Raw genomic sequence first — 18,135 nt, 5'->3', positions numbered from 1 at the left:
TATTATTGGGTTTACATTGTATGCCTTAAGTGTGAGAAGATAATTTTAAGAAGAAAGTTTTGAAGTACATAATAAAACGTATTGCAATAAGGACTTCTGAACTATATATATAGTATTTGACTATCTATATATAAATCTGAAAATTAAATTAATATGTAAATATCCTTTTCAATGAAAACTTAGTGTTGCTTTGCAATAGTGATGTCACAATAATTTTCCACAGCCTAAAGTTGGCTGGAGGTAATTAGCCCCTAGCATCACAGCAGTGATACCTGATTGCATCAAAAACAGGAATCACTTGGGACCTTGCAGAATCTCACTGCTTGTGTGTAACATTATATGTACTTGATATTTATCTGTCTCACTTATACGAGATAACTGATATTATGAGATAGTAAGACTGACTTACTCTCCTGGATTCCACTCTAATTACTCTGTAACTATTCAAGTGTAAGCTGGTGTATGCTGCACAAAGGCATTTCTGAGCTCATAGTTCTCTTGTAATTGTGTAGATGACAAGTATGTGTTTAAGAAAGGGTGGAAGATAATAAATTCAGTTCTCATAAAACGGGTAGGCTTTTTATGTTTGATATTGTAGTTCAAAGTTTTAGGTGTTCTAAGGGAAAATGTAGGATACTGTGCTTAGCAAAACCTTCCTACTGTGCTAAGACAGTGATCCTTACAAGAGGTTAAGAGCAAACTTAATGTGGTGTATAAATGTAATACTTTTCTGTAGCAGTTTTCCCTGCAGTGTGCTGGAAACTGTTCATGAGTTAATTATTGCAGAAGCCATGTAAGGTAAAAAGGTACTGTGAGTTCTGTTGTACATGGTGGGCCAAGAACAGGAAAAGTGATTTTGTGACTGAAATGGGAACCAAGGCTTGTTAACTCTCAGACCATAGAAAGCTATGATTGGACCAAAGGTATTCACCCATTTCTCTGTGGTCAAGGGAATTTTAATTAAGTTTTCTAAGAATGCTTTAGTATATTGAGAAATACTTGGTAAGACTTGCCAAAATAATGAGGTTGCCACTGCAGTTCTCCATTGATTTTTCTTACTCAGGTTAGAGTGTTCTCTAAATTGTTTCTGCTCTACAACTTACTTTCTTAAAAGAAATTAGGAGCTTTGAAGCATATAAATGAAGTTTTATCATAGAAGCTGAGCAGAAAAGCAGGCTACAGGGTGCAGTCTCAGGCAGGTACTCTACTGCATGAACCCTTTCCTAAAGTTGTCCAGGGCAGTAGTTAAAATGTTGGTTCTTGTCTGAGACCATTCATCATTTGGAGTTGTGGACTTCAAGTTATTAGCAAACCTGTCCATTAAAGTTGTTTTATCTTCTGGAAGTACACAGCAAAAAGGTGGAGCAAAATGTGTGTACGCATTTTTGTTTATACTATCTTCTGAGTAAATACCATATAAATTTTTTTTCTTCTTTTGGGGTGGGGGAGCAACTCCTGTAACCTTATAATTCTGAATGGGAAGTAATCAAAATTTTTATCATTTTGAGTAGTTTTTATAAGGTTTCAATGGATGAGCAGATCACAGACTAAAAAATTAGGTACATTTAATCAATATTGAAGGCCAAAATGAAGTCCAAAAGCAAGAACTTATTAAAGAAACATTACAATTAAATCTGAGCAATGACAGATGACAAGTCCATGCATTTTTCTGCATTTTAGAGGATGTTGTTCTCAGTAGACCATCAGTTGTTCTTGCATACACCATACTGTGCTTTTCAGCAATGGTTGTTGTATGAATAACCAGGTCAGCCAGTTGTTTAAATAAAGTTGGAGAAAAATACCACAGAAAAATGAGGGAGAGAAACAGCTATGTTCTTTAAACATCACATTTTCTCTGTTATTCTTACTTTTCAAAATACTGGAGACAGCTCATGAAAATCTTTTCCTTCTTAGGTCATCATTGTTTCTTTATTCCTTTATAAAGATTTATAATATTTTTTTGTTGTTAATCTTCAGCAATATATTGTGATTCCAAGAATAGTTGATAATGATAGGAGGAAGGGAGTGAATAATAGGAGAGATACACTGTTGGAAACCAAAATACTGCATTTGTCTAATCTTCCCAATTTCCAACAGTGGGGCAAATACTGAAAAATTGTAAACAATGTTCTTGACACTTACTTAGTAAAGTTTAGTCTCTGAATCCATATTTAAATTGTTGGCTATCTCAGATATTACATGTAAGTAGCTGAAAACCTCCAGCTGAACCACTAACTGAAAATTGGTCTGTTTCATGCAAATCTTACAATCTGCAAATCTGCAAATTAGAAGGAGGCACAGGGTGGTACCTCCTTGTAAACTTGTAAACTTCATTAGGCAACCAAGTTTGAGATCTTCAGCCAATGTTTTTCAGTTTTCCAGGTCTGTACAATGGAGGCTTTTCACATACAGAATTTTGCATCACAAAGGAGTGGTTCAAGTTCAGGTTCATGGATTCAAATCAGGTTCAGATAACCTCAGAGAAATTATGACCAGTCATCATATTTTCTTCAGCCTGCACCAACCAGTCTGGGTTTGCACAGTGATGCTTAAATTCTGTAGTGGAGAACAGGCAAATCAGAAATACAGGAATAATATCTTTTATGTATTGTCTTGGTTACTTTTATGTGAAATGTGGAAAGAGAAGAGTCTGATAAGCCCCCACCCCTGTAGGTGCTCGCCCAAGAACAACCAAACAATCCATTCATTAACTAACTTCATTAATGAAAAGAAATGCATGGATTTCTTCTGTGATTATTCCTTATTATGTATTTAATTACATACTTTAAGCATAAATCCAAGACTGAAATATACAATACCATGCATGTTCTTGCTTAAAAACCAATAGACTTATAAGTCATCTAAGGTGAACAAGAAGTTATATTGTCCTTTGCTATTGTACAGGAACTGGAGTACAGATACAATACTGTATTTATGTTGAGACAGTGCAAAAATAAGGTGTTTCAACACAGTATGTCTACATGGGTGGAGGGACAAGAAAACAAAGAAAGCTCTGTGACCCTGGAGAAATTCTGAATACCAGAATACCTTGAATACCAGACTATCTTTTACTTTAAGGGTGTAAATATTTTATATCTCTTAAAAAGTATGATTTGGACTATGGTCTGAATTCTCTTTTTTTTCACTCTGGGTGTTTGCTTTTAACATTTACTATATATATATATGTATATGAAATTATATAAAATAATAGCTTTAATCCTCACTAAAATGAAACACAAGATTTTAGCTATTTTTTTACAAGAACTGTTAAGAAGATGAAATCAGCAATGAAGAGATGACCCTTCTTCTTTGTTGCTTTTGGAAATCAAAACCAAAATAGTTAGGCTGATTAACATATCTCATTTTCAGCTGTAATGTTCAATGAGTTTGAGCCAAAGAGCGCATGCAGTTTGAGTTTTAGAGTGTGCTGGAAAATGTAAATCTTGAAACATAAGAAATCAATGTTTTGTGCAGACCTCTTTTTTGTTATCTCTCCGAGTGCATTCCTAGTTTGAATTTCACCAGTTTTTGTTTCCATGCTTCCTTTGGAACCATTTGTCATTGGCCATCACCACTGTGGTGTGTCACCCCCCTCCCCGCAGTTGTTTAAGTGCTGTGTGTAGATTGCCTGCTGTTGATCCTGCACTTTGAGTGTGTTTTCATGTGACAAAAGACTGCACCCTTTCCCTTCTTTGGCAGAAACTTGTGTGCTTAACATTTCTGTTGGAAGAACCTCTTTGGCCTGATCCCAGCTGAGTTACTATCCTGACTTTTTCCCATCCCAGCGCTGTTGAGAAACACCATTTTCTCGCACCCTCCCCACAAAACCATTGCGCACAGGAAATAGGCAGTTGATCCTCATTTCCTTCCTTCAGTTTCAAGCTGTTTTAGAGGACTTATGAGTCAGCATCTCATTTAGTTGTATATCATCATCTACATACTCATCTCAAGCCCTTTGTGCTCTCATTATCATTTCCCTGCAGCTTCAGCTGATTGCATGTCTCAGCAGGATTTCACCCGGAGACTGTAAACCTAAGGAACGCTAATTGTCATCCTAATGTCCTGGGGTCCTGGCTTAGCCCCCCTTTGCATTTCTCTGATTTTAGCTGCTTTTTTTCTCAACAACAGTGTCATCTTCCTGGGTGACCCATGATAAATGTAGTGTGTTTAATGTATTCTGCTTTTGTAAGGACTTCCCTTTTGAAATCTATCAGATGCATAAATCAAGGGCATATTACACAGACTGAAAAAAAAAGGGGAAAACTTAACATGCTCCTGTTTTGCAGCACTGCCAGTGAAAAGGCATTTCAGCTTGTATGTCACTGCCAGCCAGAACAGCAGTGCTGCATTCCTGCGGAGGGAGCACATTGTGCTCCTAACACCCTTCTGTGACATTATTTCAGACTGACTCAGGGGGACAGATGTCTCCTACTAAATCATCAACACAAATGTCTCAAGCATCTGCGTTTTCCTCTGGAGACTCAGAATTTCAGTGTTCAACAGGTCTGATCCTGCTTAAAATGGTGAATACATTCCTTTGATCTGCTTAGCAAGCAGATCCCACAAGGCAGACTTGCAGTTCATTAACCCTTGTTTTGAGGGCCCTGGGATAATGACTAATACAGTCAGTCAGCCCCAAGGTATTAATCCTTGTCCTCCCTAAGCTGCTGTGTATTCCTTTGGGCACTACCTTACAAGTGGTATTCACCAGACTTTTCTTACAGCTTTGTTTGATAACATTCAGCACATTCCTGGAAAACTTTGCTTTTCTCATATGACTCTTAGCCTTCTGCACCTTTTTCCAGGGCCACCACTTGTTCCATTTAGGTTTAAAGTTCAAAAGCAACATGTTTTGCAGCTGTTTCCTTTGTCTCTGGTACTGTTCTCGTTACAAAGATGTCTGGCTCCCAAAATTTTCTCAAATGTAACACCCCTTCCTGCTCATACCTGCCAGTAGTGACACACTGCAACCATTTCTTAGTTGTGTGTTGTGTCCTAGCCCCAACTTCCACTCTTCCTGGCCTCTAGTATTTTCCACCTTTTTCCAGAGGAGACTACTTGTGTTCTTTTGTTGATTTTTAATTTATTACTTTTATATGTCTGCCTGTCTGTATTAATCTGTTTCTTTGCATGCCAGTCCAATATGTACGAGCATTGATGCCTCTTGTATTCTGACTATTTACTTCCACAACTCATAAAAACATAACACTAGTTTCAACAGGAGCTTCTGTGCTCTGAGGGTACTTGGTTACCATAAAATGGAAATCCCTATCTTTTTTCCATCTCATTGGCATGTGATAGGCCCACCTTTCACAGGTTTTCCTTGCACTGTTTGAGCTGGTCGAGTAATATTCATTCAAGCCAGCTAAGGATCTGCACTATAGATGTGAATGAAATCACAGGCTTTGTACAATTCCATTTAGGAGAAGGAATGGGATCCTATCTGCTGGCCAGCAGAGGTTGCTCAGAGCACGTTAGTTGACTGTTCTGCACTCTACAATTCTTTATTTCTTAGTTAGTCAAGTCCAGGGCTTTTTATTCTTCTGTGATGTTTGCTCCAACATCCTGTTTCTCTCCTCATGCTGGGTACTTGTTTTGATGCCTCATTTCTCTGGAACAATGACAGAGTTGGTGAGGGAAGCAGAAGACTGGAAATTGTCCCAGTAACCTGTCCCTGGAGTCGAGAGATCACAGCCCTTGCTGCATTTGGAAATTGCAAAGCTCTCCTTGGAATCATTTCCCATCATTGTGGACTATATATATATCCATATGCATGCTGATAGATGGAAAAAAAATCATACCCCTCTACAATCTAGAAGGAAAAAAGAGATCATTTTCGGTTTCCATCTTTAAATACCCTGAGGTTAGTGGAGTGCTGATGAAGGCATCAGTGTGGTGTTGAGTTTGGATAGGAATGCAGACAGTTAAGAAATATTTTGGAAAGTTCCAAAGGAAGCCATACTTCAGGTTTGGATTCAGACCCAAATGTCTTCAAATTTCATTCATAATAAGGTCTTTACGTGGGCTGCAGTAATGGTCTTAATTATATTTCTCCCACACTGGCATGTCTGGATCTTCTTTAGGAGATCTGAAGTTTGCTACATAATACCGTGGACACCTTGTTAATCTCCTGCTGCTGCCTTATGCAGGAGTTGAAGAAGCCTCTTGCTGCACTGCTGTTGTGGTTCTGGATTTGTGTGTGGTTCTTTTTTTCCTGCAAGACTGTGTTTATTCAGAGAACACTAGCTCCTAATCCAGCAGCATATCCGTATGATTTCAAACCAATTCCTGCAGGAGGAGGGAGAGACTTCTGGATCTAAGGTGGACTCATTTTATGTATTTTAACTGCATATCTTAATTTATCTACTTGCTTTAAAATAAATACCGTGTTGGGATGAGAGGAGGGGAAGAGTTAGGGATACAGGCAACATTTTCTCGGGATTCAGAGTGATCAGTGTTGCAGGTTTCCTCAAACATCTTCGTTTCCTTACCCACCCTTAGGACACAATTGATGTTTCATTTCCTTTGGGACTGGGAAAGTCCAGAGAAAAGTGACACAATTGTAATCCTCCATGAGGTGCCAAGGGTTGAGGAAAGTAAGTAGCTCAAGTTGATCCTATGCAGCAGCTTTAGGAGGGGTGATTTGCACAAGTTTAATGCTGCCGTTGGGCAGAGTAATGTCCCTTCTGACGTGTGGTTTGATGTGTAATGATGTCTGAATGTCAAGGAAACATGCAGGAAGGTTTTTCTTCCCTTGGAAGCCTTGTCTGTTTGGCATTGAGAAGGGACTTGGTCTTATACAATCCTTTTTTTTTTTTTCCTTTTTAAATAGAATTGTTTAATAAAAGCCAAGGAGGATTTCTCAGGTTTGCATATGTGGGGTGGTAACATTATATAAACATGAAAAACCCCAATACAGTTTCAGTGTTACCGAGACATTAGCAACAGACTGTTTTGTCTTTGTGGTTTGGAACTGGAATGTTTCCAACTGTTGCCGGAAGGCTACATTTAATTTGTACTGTGTTTGCATAAATAGCTTATTTGTAAAAATCACATTTTACTTGAACAATTCTAAATGATGCAGTTAGCATAGGGAGAAAAATGATCTATTGTTCTCTTTAAAATAAAATGGTACTGCCCTTCCAAAGTATCCAACGGACAAAAGCATGAAAAATCATGGCATACTTATAAGTTGCTTATCTCATCCCCAGAATCAGCTTTCACATGCTCATATCCTCTGGGTTTGTAAAATTCAAAAGGTTTTTTGAATTACTCTCTTAATTGTGATGTTGGCATTATAATTACTTGCTAAATAAGATTCTTTAACAATGATGTCCTTGTTGTTAAAGCAGTTGCATTTCTTTGCCTGGTATGAATAGCTGCATGTTCTGAACAGGGAAGCAGCAGTTGTGGGAGCCTGACTCTGTTGAAGGAGGAATTGATGGCTTAGAGAAAGTTTTCTGGAGCACTCTACAAAAATCTCCCTTACCTTCACCCACAGGCAAATGAAGATTAAGGAAAATACGGGGCCTCCACCTCTGTGAACTCAAACAGCAGTAGGCAATTTCCCCTCCAATTAGCATCTTGTTCATGTGTTGGAGGAAAAAAATGGTTGGGTTTTTTGGCCCTTAAACTCCTTTTAGCAAATTCTCACATTCTGTGGGGTTTAAGATCAGAGGAAGAATAGTAAAGAGAGATGTGATTGGCAAAGAGCTTTTATTCATACCATAGTTTCTCTTATTCTTTTAAAAGTTGTGGTTACTCATGAATTACACAGTATTTCTGAGTTCTGCTTGAAGGATTCCATGTCCCTGTAGTAAGCGTGAAACAAACACAAAAGTGTAATGACTGCTGCTGACTCCAGCCAAGGGTTGTATCATTTCTCAGGAAGAATGTTTTGTTATTTGTCAGTTATGGTTTATATATATATATATATATATATTTATATGAATCTCTATGGCTCAGCTTTCAGCCATTAACTTATATTAGAGCTTTCTTGCTTTCTTTGACATACAACCACATGTAGCACATCTGAATTGAGTCCAGCAAGAGTTCTGAGTATATTGCATATTAAGTATTGATAGAGCATATTGTTGTCTGCCATGTGTTTCCTTCATTGTTTTTCAGTGCTTCTCTTCTCTTCTCTTCTCTTCTCTTCTCTTCTCTTCTCTTCTCTTCTCTTCTCTTCTCTTCTCTTCTCTTCATTCAGTATACTTTCAGTATGTACAGGTTATTCTTTTTTAACTTCTATTGTTCTCCTTTTTCTTTTCCTGTTAACAATTATCTCTCCCCCTCCCCTTCTTTTCTCTCTGATCCACAGGTTTTGCAGTGCATGTTGGTCTCCCTTCATTCAGAACTTGACATTCAAAGGTACATGATGAAAATTGAATCCTCTCAGAGAGTTAGTACTGTACTTTCTTTTTTCTGCACTCTGCTGTGAATTGAGTTTGTTACCCTTTAATTGTGTGTGCCTTGCTTCACAACTAAAGTTTTCAAATAAATATGAATCTGCATGCTTTGTCTCTGTGTATTTCACAGCAATCAAGTATTATGCATATAGATTACTTGCATATGGGAGTGTGATGCATGTGCGTCCTCTGAAAATTTTTTTAATTCTGACTTTCCCTTTAATGGCATGATAGACATGAAGTTCTTGTATTAGATGCTCTGAAATCCACCCAAATTCAATGGGAGAGCCTAGATAAGTGATTCCCAAACACTGTCCCAGTTCCAACTTTATATTTCTATTTATACATACTTTGAACTAGCCTAGGTGGTAAAAGTCTTGCTGCAAAGTTAAGGACAGCTCTGTGGGCAGAGCAGTAAATATTTTTGTGTTGAATATGCAAAAAAAAAAATCTTAGTTCTGCAACTTGCAGAATTATCTTATATGCACAGTGTGCACCTCTGAAGTCACCTGTATCTTACCTTTCCTCCTGTTGATGAAAACAGATGAGAGCATTTCTAGATGGCTTGTGACGCCGTACAGAATGGATGTCTACACGAGCTACCTTTTTCCCCCTCAGGGAGGCAGTGAATGTGTGCAGGCCTTGTAGATGCACACATAGAAGGTGCCTCTGCACGGTTTGTACCGCAGTCCAAAAAAAGCACCGAGATAACTCGTGGTGGGAGCAGGTGGGCATTTGCCTGCCATCCGGCTCATTTGCACCTGGTTTGTGTCTCCCCTGTGAGGATTTAAGGAGGCCAATAAACATGCCGACCACAGGGAAGGGTGGGGCAGGCTGAGGTGTGGAGAGCAGGAAGGATTCTCCTTCCCTGGCCAAGGTGGCCTGGAGGGAAGGAAAAAGAAGCCAAAGAGCAAGGTGACAAGTTGGGAGAGAGGAGCAGCAGAAGCTTCTACAACCTCTCTCCTGCGAGTGCCCCCTAACTCTCGCAGGTGCCAGAGCACCAAGCTGTAGGAAGTCCTACAACACGTTTACTCCCACGAGTAGAGGCTGTAGATCAGCCCGCGGAGCTGTGCCCTGCCTGCACACCTCGCTCCCATCACCCGCCCCGTGTCCATCGCGCTCTTTTTTGGGAATTTGTAAAATACTGTGTTAATGCAGAGCGCCTGCTCAGCTTGTAGAAACACAGAAAAACAGGTTTTTCCAGGGTCGTTGTATTGTGTTGCTTTGCTTTGGGAAACAGACATCACAGAAACAGACCCTCCTCCTGTTCTCCTTAGGGACGTGTGTGGGAGAACAGGGATGGGTAAATAATCTCCTTGAATCAGAACTCGCCATCCCCTAGGTATATTTAGGCATCTGCTATATATTCTTTCCCCCCCCCTCGGTTTTTGCATGTGGTTTAAAGCATGTAGAGATCTTTCCCCTTTAATCAGCATAATGACAGTTTTTGTTTAAATCATCCCTTTTAATCTTCACAGTTCTCATGGCGATTTTGGGGATTGTGTAGGTAGGAGTTACCTCACCCGCTGCTGATGAAACGCAGCCATCTCCTGGATGGAACAAAGGGTCCTGCTGGGTTGTGAATACTTCACAGTAGAGTTTTTCTGGAGGGAAAAGAAAAATAGCTTCCAACTGAAACTGCCATAAGGTTTTAATTAAGACAAATGCTGATGTCCAGGCTGGAATTTATGGATAACTTATTTAAACAAAGTAATAATAAACTGAAGCTGTGATGCAAGAATATGATAGAGACTGTGAAAGACAAAATTTTGCTCTGAGGAAAACTGATGGACCCGTAGAGCCCTTTGCAGGGAAAAATAGTGAGGTGATCTGTGGTTTTTTAAATTTGACTCTCATGTATGAATAAATTATTCACATGACAGAGAATTAGAATAAAGCAGAGAGATAAATGATTTTATTTTAAAAATTTCTTTCATTAAGTATGACTTTTGCTTTTTATTAGTGGGTGACTAATAGTTTTCTATGTTGTTTTGCTTCAATTTCTACCCTCAAATCTCAGGCAGGCATTTGTAGAAAAAAAAAAAAAAAAAGCCTTGGATTTGGGCAGAAACACACTGTGAAATATTTTTACACTTTAATGTGGATGGCTTGGGGTTTTCTGATATTACATGTATTCCAAAGCGATGCCACAGCATGTTGCATATTTCAGTCTGGACTTGTCCGGACCAATTAAGCTGCTCTTAGACAGGCTGTTGAGTTCCTTAGGGCAGCATTTTCAAATGCAAGTTCCTGCAATTAAACATCTGAATAAGAGGTCTGGCAGCGTAAGTGCTGAGCACCTACAGCTTTTATTGCTCCTAATGAATATCTTTACTATAAACACACAGCTTTCCTGAAAAACAGGTTTCAATTTATCTATGTGCTTACAGTTTAAAAAAAAAAAAAAAAGGTTCGAAAATGTTGTTTTATGTTAGTCATTTACAACAGAGTTTCATGAAAAGCTTTTTCTGCTAACTCTGGGGATCAACCCGCTAAAGAGCAAGCTATGGTCTTTGCAAGGGGGAGCAGCCTGTGGATGTCCTGCCCGTGATTCACAGCACTCAGGATTAAAAGAAATGAGTTTTGGCAGCTTGCCACAGCAGGGAGCATGCAGCTGGCCACCAACAGGAGCTAGCTAGGCTCGTGGGAAAACGTGCAGATTTTTAGGATGATTTGAATATCATTGCAACCTAAAAATATGGCAGATAAACTCTGTCACATCATTAGACATGGTTTTCTTCCACTAGGTGGAAGAAACTGGGGTTAGCATCAGTGAATACAGAGTGGTGATAAAGATCCTCATGTTATAAGCAGACAGGAGTTTTGCCTTCAAATAAATTCATTAAATTAAGTGGTCACTCGTTGGAGCATCCTGATGCTGTGACAATGACAGTAGTGCATGGCTGTGACTGAGCATTACTGGTGCTGATGACTGAGTTATCTTCCCCTCCTCGTTCACCATGGGAGGGAGGAGGAATGCTTTCTTTTACCTTACTTGGAAAAGTTCTCTTGGGTCTGTTTCCTCCCATTCTCAGAGCGTGTGAAGCTCTGCTCTGGGGCAGTACCTCAGGTTCACAGTACTCTGAATTCATGGCTTGGCTCAATGACCGCACGGCAGGTGGCCGGGGGAGGGCTCTGTGGCTTGTACTCTGCTGGCATCACTCCTGTGTGAGTATGGCGAGCTCAGGCTTCCCCCGGGACCGCCGGGGACAGGAGGAGCCCGGCAGGGCTGCAGGGAAGGGGCAGCTCGGGCAGCATCCAGCGCTGGACATGCCCCCACGCCAGGGAGGCTCCAGGCAAGTGGGGTTCCTTGCTTCAGTCTAGGGGCGGTGGGCAACCACGGCTCAGGCATAGGTTTCTCCTTATCAAAGAGGAAATAATTCTGGCCGTTCATACCGTAGAAATCAGTATTGCCACTAAACTGAGATGCTTGTGAGAGAGAAGTGGTTTTGTAATTCGTTGTTGTTGATTCAACAGAAAATAGTGAAAAGTTTGGGGTTGAAATAGAGAAATGAAAGCTAGAGACATATGTTAGTCCATGAGCAGGCATCGGGGAAGAGTATAACCAACACCTGCAGGGTGTGCATGCAGGGAAGTGGGCAGCTGCCCTCCCACTCTGCTCAGCTCTGGAGAACACGGATGCTGGCATGTGCCTGCTCGTGGCATTTCCAGCTGATGGAGTCTGAAAGAAAGATGCCACAGATTTTTGCATCTTGTAATGGTGAAACAGCACCAAAAATACAGAAGTGAGCTTGTCATGAGAGATGGTTTAATGCTGCATTCAGCTGCTGAGTCATCTCCCCACCCCCAACTCCCCCAGTGAGATAGAGTGTCCAAAGACATCAGTTGCACAGAGGTAGAATGAACTTTAGTTTATACAGACTTGTATAAGCATTTAACTTTTCTGAGAAAGTGCTGTGGAAAAATACAGAAAATTATTAAAAACGAGATAATATGGGTAGTATTAGCTTTCTCTTCAACAGAAATGTGTCAGTAGTAGCATGTCCAGACAAGTAAAACCCTGCTGTTGCGTTAATACGGAAACCCTGAGACTCTGTATCTGTGGAAAAAGCAGATCCATCCTTCAGACAACAATAATGTGGATCTAACACAATTGTGATGAAGTGTTGTTGCAGTAGTAAGAATTCATGTGCTGTGGCAAAGCTTTAGAGTATTAAAGTTAATAAACTCATCATACATGAACACAGCCTGTTTATATGCCTGTTTGCAGTCTGTCACATATCCTGTATCCATCTTTGGCACATGTCACAGGACAAGTGGTTTACTTTAAGGTCAAGAAGAGTAGGCTTCCATTATTCTACTAATTTTTCCTCTCTATTTGAAATGTCAAGAAGACTCTTAAATGTGCGGGGAGAGGGGCTGCCTATGCTATATTCTTTAGAGTACATGATTGGAAAAATATATTTTACTACCTCTGTTTTATTTTTTGGTATCTTTGTTTACCATTTGTACACTGCCAGGAGTGCTAACAACTTCCAAGACATGAGATTCTTCTCCTGAATAGATAAGTTTCTGTCAAGATAAGGGTTAAGGAAGTTCCTGGAAACAAGAAATTAAAAGTGGGAATTGATCAAGAGATGAAATTAAAACTTTCTTCAGGTTGTGCAATTTTTTTTTCTGAGTTCTGTTTTGTCTTTGGAAATGTATGAAGCAAATTTGCAAGAGAAAGGAAGAGGGGAAAAAAGGTTTCTGTTATATAGATTAGTATAAAAAATAACTGGAAATGAGCATAGAAGAACACTATGAAGAGCAGAAACATAAAACTGGCTAGAACAAAAGCATGAGAGCATTAGTGTGGACAAATGTGAGCAGGGAGGTAGAGGCAGTCAGAGAACTTGATGAAAATCTCTGGTACTCCATGACTGCCCATTACATTGGCATCTCTGCAGTATTTCACTTTTCCTTATTCAGGTGCTTTCAGACTTCATTCTTAATTATTTGCAAATTTACTGCATTTAAAGAGCCTTGAATTTTTTTCTTTATTTTTTCTGAGTCAGTGAAAGGACAAAAGCAGATGTATTGGAAGTGCATTGTTTTGCCAAGCTGTAGCAGACAGATGTCAGTCATGAGGCATGATTAACTACAGTTTTAATTCTTTGTCAAATCCCAAGAGTGGTTGAAAGACACTGTATCTTCTGTAATTGCTAGTTCCATGTGCTACACTTAAATATATACCCTGAAAAGGTTACAAGGATCTGTATCCTTGTAATTAAAGTAGCATATCCTAAGTAAAAGAGTAATCAAAAAGCACTGTGTAATTGCATGTAAGTTTGCACCAGGATTATCCATCCTTATTTTGGCCTGTCGTTTCTAATGATCTTGTAACCCAATTAGCACAGACAATATCTTTTATCAGAGAAATCCTTGAGGAGGGTCAGCTCTTCTCAGCTGGCTGAAAGATGAACCCTATTGCACAAAGAAAAATGCAGAGGAGTGCCTCCTAACATAAAGCTTGAGGGGGAAAGACCATTTCTGGCTGAGGAAATGTAACCTAACTGGTCTTGGCCGAGGGAGGAGAGATCTGCTGCCTCGTTCTGAACCTCCTTCTGTTTTCTGGCATTTATCCCCAAGGTGGCTCAAAATGTGCCAGCATTTCCTTGGGTTTGTCTGCCTCTGTGAAGTATCTATTTACACATTTTAATTTTGGATAATGCTGTTCCTTTAGTGGACATATCTTGAGTTTTCTTCGCTGTTAAATATTTCAGGGGTTTTTGCTACAGCACCTTTCTGACTCACATGGCAGCAGTCTGGACTGTGACTCTAGTTGGGTACTGTTGAGTCCTGAAACATTGACTGTTGGGGTCCACATTTATTTTGTGAAAGCTTGTACTGTGTGCTAGTTCTTAAAAAGTCTTTAAAATGTCACCTACTGAAGTATTATTTTAAGCATTTTAATATTAGTGAACATTACAGTGGAAAAAAATGTCATTATTATTATTTCTTTGACATTTGTCTTATTTTTCTTATTTGATATTAGAATCAACATCCTGAATAATTGTTGCAAGGTCGGATAATGCTGAAGGTTTCTGCACTGCTTTCTTAAAAAATCTTTACAAGTACTTGGAGCTACAGCTCTGTAAATGTTGCTGGTTCCTTCTCCATTGCATGGGTTGGTTTTCCTAAGAAGTCATACGGAGGAATCTACTTGATTATTAAGTAGCATCAAACTTAGTGCTTGTTGCCAATAATAAAAATGCTTTCCTATCAAATATGCCCTCATGGCTCTCAGTTACTTGAATACCCAGTGTTGTTGCTGAGTTTGAGAATTTTTTTATTATCTGTTTAAAATTCAGAATCCTGGAATGTAATGTTTACAGGAGTTAGGAATGACAAATAGCTTGAAGCCTTTCATAAACTGTATGTGTATATTTGGTGGATCTCAGTCATGGCTTGCGTTGGCTTTATGTTTGTGTCACTCTACTTACTAGAGTGAAACTCCTTTGGATTTGAGCTGGTGAATTAAGAGGAAGACTGGGCTTTGTATCTGAGCAGAATCCATGATGTGCCTCTGGATTGCTTCAGAAAGCTGCAGCATTGATGGTGAGAAATGAGGGCTGCCGAAAAAGGATCTTTTTTACTGTGGTGGGTTGACCCTCGCTGACCCACCAAGCCACTCCATCCCCACTCCTCTGCTGGAGTGCAGGGGAGAAAATAAGATGGAAAAATGTCATGGTTCAGATAAATCCAGTTTAATAAAGTAAAGCAAAGGCCACATGTTGAGTAAACAAAGTATTCTCTATTCCCCATCAGCAGGTGATGTCCAGGCACTTCCCAGGAAGTGAGGTTTCAGGCTCCAGTACACGTAACAGTTGCTCCATAGGACAAATGTAGTAACAAATGGTCCCTTTCCTCCTCCTTTTTCTTAGCTTTTATTGCTGAACAGCCATCAAATGGTATGGAATATTCCTTTGGTCAGTTTGGGTCAGCCCTTCTGACTACTTCCTCTGCCGAGATCTTGCCCACCCACAGCCTCCTGGGTGAGTGAGGGAATGCTGGAGGGAGCCTTTATGCTGTGCATGCTCTGCTCAACAGTAGCACAAATAATCGTGTGTTATCAACACCTTTCTAGCCACCAATACAAGGTACAGCACTGTGAGGATTGCTATGGAGAAAATTATCTCAGCTAGACCCAACAGATTTAGCACAGTAATGACACCATGTCATCTGTGGGGATCTGGGATGCTGAGTCTTAGGTCCTACAGCATTTCCCCAGGGACAGCCAAAGAAACACAGCATCACTGAGGTTGGCTCCATCTGTGCATTGACAGGACACGCTGGGCAACTGCTCAGCTAAATCTGTGTCTGTTGATTTTGGTAATGAAGTGTCCCTTTACTGCTCAAATATACATCTGTTCATATTATCAATGAACAATATACATGCAACTGCAAGTCTCAAATGGCATTTGGGGTTATTTTATTATAAATTGAAGAGAAAAAAATAAGCAAAAGAAAAGCAAAATAAGCTTGATCCGTATTTTCATATGGTATGTATTTTCTTAATGAAACAAAAGCAATCTCCTTCCCAACAAACTCTGAAACTAAGGATCTTTTGTAGATTGATTTTGTTGCCTTTATTTTTTTTTTAAATCTTGTTTTACTTTTAGTCATGGTTTTCTAGAAAGGGAGAATTATATGCCTTCTAGCTCCCTATTAATGTATTTATACAGATAAGTTTTTAATCACTACAAGGAACTACAGAGCTGTAATGTCTTGGCTTGGTAATACTTCCGTAATATGCCTGTGTAAACAAAATACTTCAGCAGTGATGGTTCACAAGCCATTTTGGAAAGCTGAATGGAGAAGTACTGACTTATCAGATTCTTTTCTGTGTTTGCAGGTCACTTGTCACCTCCATAACTTTCCTGGCACAAGTCCCTGTATTTACAACCTGCAGACTAGTGCTGACCACGTCAGAGGCACTTCAAAGCATACTTTGCTTTAGAGCAAATGTTGTTAGCTTTAAGTCCTGCGTAAAATTCAATGCTCTTGAACAATTTCATTGCAGGACATTGGATAGTACCTACTATTTTAATATTAGCATTTACAAAGTGAGACTTTCTGGAGGATTTACTTTCTTGTGATCACTGTAAATTGTGAGCAACCGCACAGCTTGGCCAGAACAGCCATCTACAGCCAGCTAATGAAGATGAAATAAAAGCTGAAGTTCTTCATACATTCAAAGTCTCATAAGGAATATTATGTGATGCATGCTATTGCTGAAATGAGTTTTGTTCATTTCACTTGAAAAAAACACTGGAAGAAACAGATGTCAGCAAGATTAGTTAGCTTGGCTTTGCAGAAAGATGCATAATCTTTTTGGATCTTGACAGCATCTTCAAACCTAGAGTTGAAGTTGATTTTGATACAGGGGATTTTTAACGTAATAGCATCTGACCTTAAATGATAGGGGAGAGAGAAAAACATATCATTTTAATGATATCTTGTGCCTGGTGCTGATTATAGATGTCTATAAAGTTCATATTTACATACTGGATTTGGAACCTAGTAAGCTTGCTTTGCTTTGAATTTCTGCTTTGTATGTTCCCGTTTGTTATGATATGGTTTGATTGAGAGAGACCAGGAAATTATTTCTCCAGAGCAATAGTATATGTGGTTGTGAGGGGGTTTCACTACACAGTATTGAGTATGCTTCTTAAAGCAACCCCTTTTTGTGGAAAAGGTTTATAATGTCATTTATAGTTTGCAAAAAATGTTCAGGACATTTTATTTCCTATTGAGTGTGATTTTACTAGGCAGATCCTACAGTGAAGAGTTGGTAGAAGTGCTTAAATGAAACCATATCTCTCCCCTGCTGAAAGAGTTGGGCTTTTTCCCAGCAACTGTGTTTATCAGTTTACTGATTTCCCAGTAAAAGTCATAGTTAATTTGGTCAGTTAACGAAGACAGTTCTGATTTATGCTGGTGCAACAAAAAATGAAATAACTGTTTGTGATTTCAACTAGAAATGTTGGATGGCTCTTTTGGCTTTGCTGCATGACCTGGAGCTTGCATAGATGGCACAGCAGAAGATAATGAAACTGATAGCTTTACAGCTCTGTTACAGTATTGCTTTTCAGAGGATTTTTCTTAGCAGACTTGATAAAATTAGTGTGTGTGTGTGTGTGGACAAGGAGAATGGCATGACAGTACATCTCAGCACATGTCTTATCCTCAGGGCCCTGTTAGCCACAAAATTTGCAGCGTGGATATGCAACCATAAAAATTGCAGCAGAATGTCCAAGGACACTTTTCCTAAATAATCTACACAGAAGTGACCTCCAGCATACCAGTATTTGAAGAATTTTGGACTCCTTCCTTCTTTTTGATTTTTTTTTTCCTCCCACACTCTGGTTTCAGTAGACTGATAAGGAAATACTCTGTTTTGCAGACAAGAAGCCCGAAGCCGTCCCAGAGCCCACAGCCCAATTTGGGTGACCACACAGAACACCTCTCTGAAGCATCTGCTGATTCCTTAGAGGCCATGTCTGAAGGTGACTCTCCAACCCCCTTCTCGAGGGGCAGCCGCACGCGGGCAAGTCTTCCCGTTGTGCGGTCGGCAAACCAAACCAAGGAAAGATCACTGGGTAAGAGCCTGCTCCACTCCTCCTCCATTCTGTGCTTACCATTCGTGGATTCAAAGCAGTCTTTTAATACTTTTAATAGCTTGGAGTTGAAAAAGTAAAGGCTTCAGTAGCACTTTTTTTTT

At 39.6% G+C, this 18,135-nt stretch overlaps 1 protein-coding gene across 8 annotated transcripts in view; it reads left to right on the top strand.

Moving 5' to 3' along the window:
• KIAA1217 (KIAA1217 ortholog) overlaps positions 1-18,135 on the top strand; it is a 334,572-nt gene that overhangs the window by 222,178 nt on the left and 94,259 nt on the right. For 7 of the 8 annotated variants that reach the window (XM_088160506.1, XM_088160497.1, XM_088160468.1 and 4 more), the window contains exon 3: positions 17,818-18,013. In XM_088160506.1, coding sequence (XP_088016632.1) covers positions 17,818-18,013 — 196 coding nt within the window. Of the gene's footprint in view, positions 1-8,320; positions 8,402-17,817; positions 18,014-18,135 lie in introns of all 8 variants that reach the window. The other variant, XM_088160491.1, reaches the window with a different exon arrangement.

The sequence above is a fragment of the Sturnus vulgaris genome, chromosome 1, assembly GCF_052056855.1.
Source record: "Sturnus vulgaris isolate bStuVul1 chromosome 1, bStuVul1.hap1, whole genome shotgun sequence".
Lineage (NCBI taxonomy): Eukaryota > Metazoa > Chordata > Aves > Passeriformes > Sturnidae > Sturnus > Sturnus vulgaris.
The sequence above is the reverse complement of the archived record's forward strand: the minus strand, read 5'-3'. Positions and strand labels throughout refer to the sequence as shown.